Source organism: Megalobrama amblycephala, linkage group LG10 (genome assembly GCF_018812025.1).
Source record: "Megalobrama amblycephala isolate DHTTF-2021 linkage group LG10, ASM1881202v1, whole genome shotgun sequence".
Taxonomy (NCBI): domain Eukaryota; kingdom Metazoa; phylum Chordata; class Actinopteri; order Cypriniformes; family Xenocyprididae; genus Megalobrama; species Megalobrama amblycephala.
Window position 1 is genome coordinate 33,518,121 of NC_063053.1, and position 9,355 is coordinate 33,527,475.

Genomic DNA, 9,355 nt, shown 5'->3' on the forward strand with positions numbered 1-9,355 from the left:
TCGGGGGCGGGGGGGACACTGATCCCGAACTGCGGCGGCAGCCTTGAAAACAGCCACAGCCGTGTTGTAATTTTGTGGGCAATACAGAAAGATATTTTTTTTTACTAACGTTAGTACTACTGTTAGTACGTTTACTAATGTTAGTACTAACATTATACAACCTTATGTTATTGATCCGTTGTTGCTCGTGTGTGTGAGATTCTTGCCATCAACCTCTGTGATGGTTTTTGCATCCAGAATACTAAATGTATGGCATGTTCTATTAATATTCGTAAAGTATTAGAATGGAATTAGTAAATAGGCTGTTTACATGAAAAAGCAGTTTTAAGCAGGTCTATGTCATCCTATAATTTCCCAACAATTATATTGTTGTGTCCCATTTGTACATTTCAATATTCATGGCATACCAATACATTTCTGACAATTTCTAAAGACATTGGTAAAAAAGCTTTTTCAGAAAAATGTGAAAAAAGACCTTTCACAAAGTTTTATATATATATATATATATATATATATATATATATATATATATATATATATATATATATATATATAAAAAAATTATATATACTGTATATATATATATATAAACACATTAAAATTATATAATATATAATTTTAATATATATAATTTTCTTATTAATATATAATAAATATATAATTTTCTTATTAATTTGCTGACATCACAACAATGAACACCTGTAAAGTATACACAAACCAGCCACATGCCTTTGCCAATTTTCTAATTTTGTGATCGGAATCTTCTACTGCTACTTAGAAATGTATAAAAGGACTACATAGAAGTCCAGTCGGACCATTACAAACAAAGTTGACTATAAAAATATCAATGATATCAGTGATGAACAATGGCAAGATCTAAAAGAGGTAAGGGTGCATTGAGAAAAGACTTGTGGGAAGCTGCTGGAGGAACAGAGGTGATAAAAAAAATTTTCATAGCTGAAAATATTGTAAACAAAGACACTACTCAGAAATCACCTATCTGGAACACACTATCCAACCAAATATTCGGAAAAGATACACAAAAAAACAGGCAATGGCTTTTTATTATATGGACGTATGACAGGAGAAATATAAGAACTACGTTACAACCAATGTGTTTAAAGAAACAGGAAAATGAAACCAAAAGTATGCGGACAGAGATTTTGGAAAAAGATGAAACAGAAATGGATAGAGAGGAGTCTGAGGAGATCAATGACTGGGGACAGACAGACACTGAGTGTGACAACTTTGAGGTGATGGAGGTTCCTCCAACAATTGACAACCACAGTAACTCAATCCATGAACTAAAAAAGAATCCAGAAAAAAAGACAGAATCAAAAACAGGGGACCAAACTTATAGACATGTGCCACAAACACCAACTAAATTTAAAGTTTTTCTTCATTCAAAGGTATGGAACAAAATTTGCCCTTTGAAATGCTCCAATAAACTAAGACAACCATGGACCCACTACTTGTACAATCAGTTCAAGAAAAAAAATCCTTGTTGTCCCCTCCGCTTTACATACCAGCATGTCCGAGCAATAGGGAGCCGGAAGCGTATGTGTGGGTACTTAAAAATATGTGCAAAATGTAAATTTTCAACATGCCGTGCAAGGTATTCCTTCACCATGAAGACCAAACCAGCCAAACATCAAACAGTTATTCCTTTAACTGTGTGCCGGACTGGAAACATCTTACACCTAAAAAAAGAACAACAGTTCAGACATGCCAGTAATGTCAGAAGGGGAAATATAGCAAAAACTGTCCTTCAAGGTGTAAGTACAGAATATTATAAAAGGCTGCAAAACACACCCATTCAGGAACTTCTTGCTGGTAACATCACTCACAGCCTAAACAGAAACATTTTGAAAGTCATTTCCCATGAAATCAATAAAGCCATGCAGCAACATGACAACATTCTTCTGGAGACTCAGCTCACACAATCCATAATCCGACAATGTGACACTGCCTCTTATTTGACTCCTGGGTATGTACAACATTTCCAGGTGGATCCTTTTGGGGCTCACATGTACACAGAAACAGGAATAGGCATACTGGTGAATAATCTGAGAGACAGATCCCCTGTCACTCTTTATCTAGATGCCACTGGGAGTGTGATTTCCAAAATTCCACATCAAACAAAACCCATCCTATACTACGCTCTTACCTTGCCAGGTAAAGGAAGAGATGCACCTCCACTTCCAGTATGCGAGATGATATCAAGCGAGCATTCCATTCCTCCTATAACTTTCTGGCTGATGCAGTTTCTCCTCAAACTGTCAAAATACACCCGTCAACAAATTCACCAGGTGGAGACCGATTACAGCTGGGCACTTATGCAGGGAGTAATTTTGGCATTTAATAAAGAAAGTATGCCGGCTTACCTTAATAGGGTGTATGCCATCTGCCAAAAACAAAAGACCTGGGCAGATATAAAATCAGCAACAGTTTTGCACCTGTGTGCAGCTCATATCATCAAAGCTGTGTCTTCAGCTTTTCAAAGGAAGACAGACGACAAAGGGCTGCAAAAGATGGCAACATATGTATTTGCCAGGATGCAAAACACTGTTAATGTGGATGATGCCCTTGCCATTTTCAGACCCTTCTGTATTGTTTTCCTCGCAAGACATGTCAGTAAAAATGTCACAGAGAGTCTTGAATTCTTGGAGGGCCTCATTACAAAAGAAGATGCTATTCTTCAAGACCAAACAGAAGATGACTCAGAAAAGTGGGAGATGGATGAAAATTCATCAAAAACAATTGTTGGTGGTTCTCCATTTTCCAAACTTTTCAAGAAGATCTACGATGATGTCATGGTTGTCTTGGAAAATGAAGAACATCAGAGTGTTGAAAATCCTTATTATTGTCCAGATGTAATCAAGTTCCTTCTGGACAATTACCTGGGGATCTATCCACTTTGGAGCGGGGTTCTACTCGGAGATCTAAAAAGATACGCATGTGACATGGAGTCACTACTTCCTTCCGCAGAAAACTCCAAAACCAGAGACACAAACTGTCATGTTGAAAAATGGTTTGGCATTGTGAAAACATGCATTCTTCAAAAAAAAACATGTGTCCGGCCAGCACACTTCATTCAGACAATGCACACATCTTTGCAGGGACGTTACAGGGAACACATAATGAATAACAATCTTCCTGAAGACCTTCTCAATAGACCTCATAAGCCATCAGGTCATGTGGCTTTTGCAGAAGAGAGGTGGGGAAAACGGCCAACAAAAAAACATAAAAGTGCTGGTAAATCACACTTTTACAGAGCTCCACCTCAAATGCCCACACCTGGGGTGCAAAGAGCAGCACAAACCACCTTTAGTGTCCCTGATGTTCCTGGTGTTGCTGAAGAGGTAAATAGCAGAAGGAAAAAAAAAGTTTTTAACTGACTGTGCACCTACTAACAATATTTTGTGCAGGTGTCTACAAAGAAAAAACATGACATTCCCAAACCAAAACAGACCCCAACAACTGAAAGCAGTGGCATGATAAATGCAAAGGACATTTCACAAGAATATGTTCCTAAAAAGGTACATTTAAAATATTACAATTAATAACTATAAATATACATTTTCCAAAATTATCTTTCTTTCGTACTTACTTTGCCTCTGAAAACCTTTTTTGCACAGGTCCCAACACCAAAATTATGTGATGGTCACAAACTAAAACACAAATCAAAAAAGACACCAAGTGAGTGTGGTGACACAAAGGACAAGACAGACATTGTTAATACAGGCATTGGTGTTGCTGAAGAGGTAAAAGGGACCTTACAAAATGTAGATAAATCATTTAATAATATCTAAGAATCTACTAACATTTTTTTTATTTAGGTAACTAAACTATGGGAATGTCAAGCCACTGAACAGATTGTAGCACGTGTTAAGGCTGTCCATTACAGATTTGACATGACGTTGAGACATAAAGAATTTCTGTCTTTGCGACCCCATGATAGACTATGTGGAGAAGTAAGTGCTCTTTATTATAATATTTGCATTACATTACATTTACCTTATCTAATAATCAACAATACACAAATTACATGTAGAAATTTGTCTAAAAAAATTGGTAGCAATATGCAACAATTTGCAAAACATTTTTGAACTCCCTTTAACTTCTACATGTCAGTTTTTGTAGTGTAGATGCTGTTTTTTACTGAATATAATAAATAATAAATATAGCTATTAAATAAGATATTATTTAATTCAGCTAAGGGATTTTAAGAGCAAGTATCAATACTGTTGTGTTGTCAAATTGTTTAGGTTATGGAAAGTTACATCCGCTCTGTCCTTAACGAACATGACAAGTCTGGGAAAATTTATCAGTTAAACCATCACACCACCTTTGTAATTTTCTATGGCAAAAGAGAACAAGTGGCTCGACAAGGCTTAAAGGATGTGAGTGTGAAGATATACTTAAATATTAAATCTAATTATTTGAATATTGATATAAACATGCATATTTGTTATGTTGTACAGGTTAATTTTGAAGCATTTGATGGGGTTATCACATTTCTTAATATAAGGGACATCCACTGGAAGTTTGTGGTAAGTGATGCAACTTACTTTTAAATACACTGATTTGCATGCATTAATTCCTGATTCAAACAGAGCTTTAAAAAAAATGACTAGTAAAGATAGACAGTTTTTCAGCTCAAATGTGACTGCTTCATTTTTCATATACTACGTTGAATATAACATTTTTCTTTAACCATTGAGACTCCAAAAAAGATTTGAAAAGACTTCTGTTGTAACCACTTGCATGCAATAAAGGGCTAGTCCACCTAAAATTGACAATTCTGTTATTGTAAATGGCATTTATCTCATTTCAAGCCTGTGTGACTTTCTTAGTAGCATAAAAAAATGTATTATATTATATTATATTATATTATATTATATATTGAGGAATGTTTAAAAAAAGTGACTCAGTATTTCTCTTTTGTGTTTAGCAGAAGTCATACAGGTTTAGAAACACATGTGTAAATGACAATTGTTTTGTTTTTGTTTTTTTTGGGTGAACTATCTTTTTACTGACAACTAACAAAAAACTACATAGCAAAAACAAAGTGTGAAAACTATACAGTTTCATGTGAAAATAAATGTTTATAGGTAATGGACATGATGGCACAGTATTTTCAGTAATGGTCCCTTTGCTGTTTACAAAAAGCATGTTCAATGTGTTGTGTTGTCACAGTACCTTCATCTTCCATCACAACAAATTTTTGTTGTGGATCCTGCATGTGCTACACCTGACATCAGGAGCCTGACAAACGCATCAAAAAAATTTCAGTAAGCAATTTTTTTCATACAAATATTAACACATACAATCTTAAAAAAAAAAAAAGGAATCTTTAGGATATCTAAATCAAATTGTTACTTAGCAAGTTGTTGTCTAACACAGACAGTACTTCAAAATGCGTCACAATCGCCTGGGAAAAGAGGACCTGGTCAATATTGAGTGGAAAACTGGTCACATAAACCACACAGTGCAAGAGGATGCTACCAGTTGTGGAGTATTTGTTTTACAGGTATTATTGTGCACGATACATAGGCCTACTAAAAGAGTGATTGGGTTTCCCGATGCCATTGCCACTTGTTTAACACATAAAAAGCAGTGCATTTTTCATAGTGGCGAATTTAAAAAGAATTTGTCTGTTAATTTTGCAACTATGAAAATACACTGCTTTTCTCAGACAATGTGAAAGTGTACTGCTGTAGTGAGGTAGCAACTTCGCTTACCCACTCATTTGTAGCGCACCCTAATACGTTGAGGAAAACAGCTCTCTTTAACTGAGTAATGCAACCACATATTGTGGTCTTTCCTTCAATTAATGTTCATGTTTTTAAGAACAGATAACTTAAAAGGTAAGCAGACTTATTTAAAATTTGTTATATACTGTTGTGCTTACTTATATTAAACAATTTTTAATTCATTAAAACAAGTTGTTTCACATAACAGTTTTACTAAGGTTACTCTATATTAGTTGCACTTTTAAAATTTTGCACTTTTGTAAAATTCTAAACAGCTGATAGTTATTGTGTTTAAAGAGGAATGTCTGAAGAATAAATAACACTGAAACTACAAATGTATGTTGTTTTCCTCTATCAAAACAATTGAATATAACACCTCTCTGAGAGGCAAAAACATTTTTTGAAGTTTAAATGTCTTTAATTTAAGACGTGTCTTGTTAATTCAAGATATCTTAATGACACTTTAGATTCTTGTTCTTATGAAACTTTTGTGGAATCTTTTGTTTGAAGGTCCTATATGGTTCAGTCTCATATATATAGAGATGTCAATGTAGTTACATGAAGTTCCGATACTGCAAATTTGACTGTTCAAATTAACATTCTTGAAACTGATTAATATATAGATTATCAATACACTTTGAGTTAAAGTTAATGTGCCTCAACTTAACTCTCAGAGTACCAAAAATCCACTGAAAATGGTTGTTTTATTCAGTTCTATTCATAGAGGGAAACAAGATACATTTCTAGTTTCAATATTTATTTGTCAGACATTCCTCTTTAAATGCAATAAGCATCAGCTGTGTGCAAAGTGAATTGGCCATTGCTAATTTGAAAATTCAAAAATTTGAACATAGCAGCTGCTTTGAGATCCCAATATCTATGGGATTAAACTATATAGAGCCTTGAAAATGACAAAATCCAAAGGAAATTTGATTAAGAATGAGAATCGAGAAGAATTTCTTAATATCCTTCAATACTTTTAGAATTACAAGCATACTTTGGAAAAAAGAATATTTATGGCACTCAGACATAAATATTCTATTAACACAATTGTTCTATACAATTGTGTTAATAGAAAAACACAATACATTTCAAGACTCAACATAAGTTGTTCCTCAGATTTTACTGTGAAGAAAATAAAGTATCAGATGTATGCAAAGTGACCCACATTTAATGTTTTTTGCTTTCTTTGCTATTTATGTTTGTCTTTCTACAGAAAAAATATTAAATAAATCAACCCATTTTCAGAAACTTCCCCAGCTCATTTTTGTCACAGAATGACCCAATTACAATACTTGTATTAAAATGAATAAATTAATTACGTTTCTTTAGAAACTGACCTCATCAGACATTTAAAAGCATACGTTGTAACGAAAACCATCTTCGTCATCTACATTAATTTAGGCCGCATTTACACTGCATGGATGAAATGAACCAATTTTGATTATTCCTCCCATATGACCCACGACAGTGTTTAAAAAAGGAACAAGTGTTAAAAAGTTAAAGACGCTAAACTTTACCATTCATCTGAATTGATGAATTGCTGCGCCGCCATAATGGATTGATATAGTCAACCAATCGGAATTAAGTGCATGGCACATATTTACATTACATTTAATCATTTAGCAGACGCTTTTATCCAAAGCGACTTACAAATGAGAATAGTAAAATCAATCAGTTTACATAGGCCTATTCATCTGAACGTCGATCTCAGCACTGTGGGCGCCGTCAGATGTTCGTTTACAGTATATCGCAGCTCAAGCATTTCGAACTTCGTTTTACCCCTAAACGAAGAACGAAAAACAACTTCGTTTGATACCGTTTGGGCCTTTAGGAATTAAGACGTGCAGTGTAAATGCAGCCCAGACACAGAAAAAGTTCTCATAACCGTAAGCTGTTTTGTACCTTGGAAATAACTCTGAAATATATATATAAATATATATATATATAATATACAAATAACATTACAATAAAATGCATAAGGTAATCAAGAAACGTATGTATGTGTTTGAAATGTGTACTTACCAAACATAGCCTACATTTCGCCTTTAATCTTTACGACGAATCTCCCTGCAAGAGTGTGCTGTGCTGGCCTGCTGCATCAGCAAATTCACAAAGATCGAAAAATTACCGCCTTGTGTTTATATCTACCAAACAGCGCGGTTGTCAGTCAGAATTTCAAGCTTAACCAATCATATAAAACAAAGACAGAGTAATAATTAAAATATTTGTCATTTTGAATTATTAACACTTGATATCCTTATTGGAAAGGTTTTCAAATTATGTCGATAAATTGGCCTATTATTAACAATTATGAGCAATCAGTACTTCTGGAAACCCAACCTTGTAAAAGTAATTTATTAGTAGTAATTTTTAATTTTTTCAACAAAATATTTATAGCCTATATTTTTTGTACATTTTTTTAAGATGATAAAGGAAACTGTGAAACAGTTTCCAGTCATTCCACAGGAATTTCAAATAAATCCTTCAGCAGAAAATATACAAAACCTCAGAAGAGAGATGGCACGGGATATTCTGCTTGCAGCAGGTTATTGCTCAAATCAATATATCATTGCATTTTAATGTAATTTAATTAATTATACCAACTTAGGAAATATTATGCATTAAGTAACTTTACATTTTATCTTAGAATCAAACGAGGAATTCTGCTCTACCTGTGGGCTGAGAGACCTCCCAAACAAGACAGATGTCCAGATGATTGACTGGGTAAATATCTACAGCTGCAAGAAATAATCAAAGTAGACGGCGGCGGCGCCCAGCTATAGTGTGTTTAAGGGAGTAATCAAATCTGTTGTTATTATTAGCCTAAGTCACAGTTAGCGGCATGGATGCAGCATTGCACACCTATTACAAAAGCAGCTTGCGTTCATTTACGATTAATTAATCCAGAAACAATAAAAACATAACATGTCTTGACATAACAGTGAAGTTAATCTAATGACTTTGCTCTCTTTATTGTATTCTTCATGCAGATTCAATGTGACAGGTGTTGTAGGTGGTTTCACATTTTATGTGTAGGCCTACAGTGCAATTCTTCTGATGAAACGGAATGGTTCTGTGAGTTGTGCAGGATGCACTAAAAAGGTGAAGGACAAACAACAGGCAAACAGTTAGCCTAAATGCTAAAGATGTGCCATGGCCCATTATTTTGGGTTGTTACGACCAAATTATCCACTAAATTTCTGCTTTTTAGTGAAATGTTTATAAAGGCCTGTAAAGATTTTGTTGTTGTTGTTGTTGTTTTTGTTCTGACAGTTTTTAATTGTTGGCTGTCTTTAAATCTTTTTGTTGTTATAATCATCACATCTAATATGAATAGAAATGTCATTTTATTTATATATTTATTTATTAATGTCATTTGTTTAGTTGTAGACCTTTTTCTTCTCTTTGTTAGAAAACATCAAAACAATAGTGGCAATGGATTTTTTTTTAAAAACAAAACATTAAAAGAAAAGTTTATCTTAAACATTTGCATGGTTTGCACTGATTTTAAAGTTTTACTTTTAGAAATTGTTTCCAAATATATGTTAATGTCAATTTTAAATTGTTTAAAAATAGTTATTGTTCAATCCACTTGA

General features: G+C 33.8%; 1 protein-coding gene and 1 long non-coding RNA gene across 3 annotated transcripts; one reads left to right on the forward strand and one right to left on the reverse strand.

Moving 5' to 3' along the window:
- Window positions 1-1,046: 1,046 nt before the first annotated feature.
- Window positions 1,047-5,324, reverse strand: LOC125277452. 2 transcript variants are annotated; one of them, XR_007186901.1, is made up of 6 exons: window positions 5,203-5,324; window positions 3,611-3,671; window positions 2,385-3,354; window positions 2,168-2,276; window positions 1,813-1,850; window positions 1,047-1,700 (listed from the first exon to the last, which is right to left on the reverse strand). It is a non-coding gene; the product is annotated as an uncharacterized LOC125277452 (long non-coding RNA). The 2 variants fall into 2 exon arrangements; XR_007186902.1 differs by having other exon boundaries at window positions 2,168-3,354.
- On the forward strand, window positions 3,174-8,935 carry LOC125277451. Its single transcript, XM_048205837.1, has 11 exons — window positions 3,174-3,362; window positions 3,429-3,539; window positions 3,639-3,764; window positions 3,840-3,974; window positions 4,269-4,403; window positions 4,485-4,553; window positions 5,200-5,294; window positions 5,407-5,533; window positions 8,184-8,304; window positions 8,407-8,483; window positions 8,750-8,935. The coding sequence occupies exons 1-11, from the start codon at window positions 3,288-3,290 to the stop codon at window positions 8,855-8,857; spliced, it is 1,179 nt and encodes a 392-aa protein (XP_048061794.1). The 5' UTR covers window positions 3,174-3,287; the 3' UTR covers window positions 8,858-8,935.
- The last annotated feature ends 420 nt before the right edge of the window (window positions 8,936-9,355 follow it).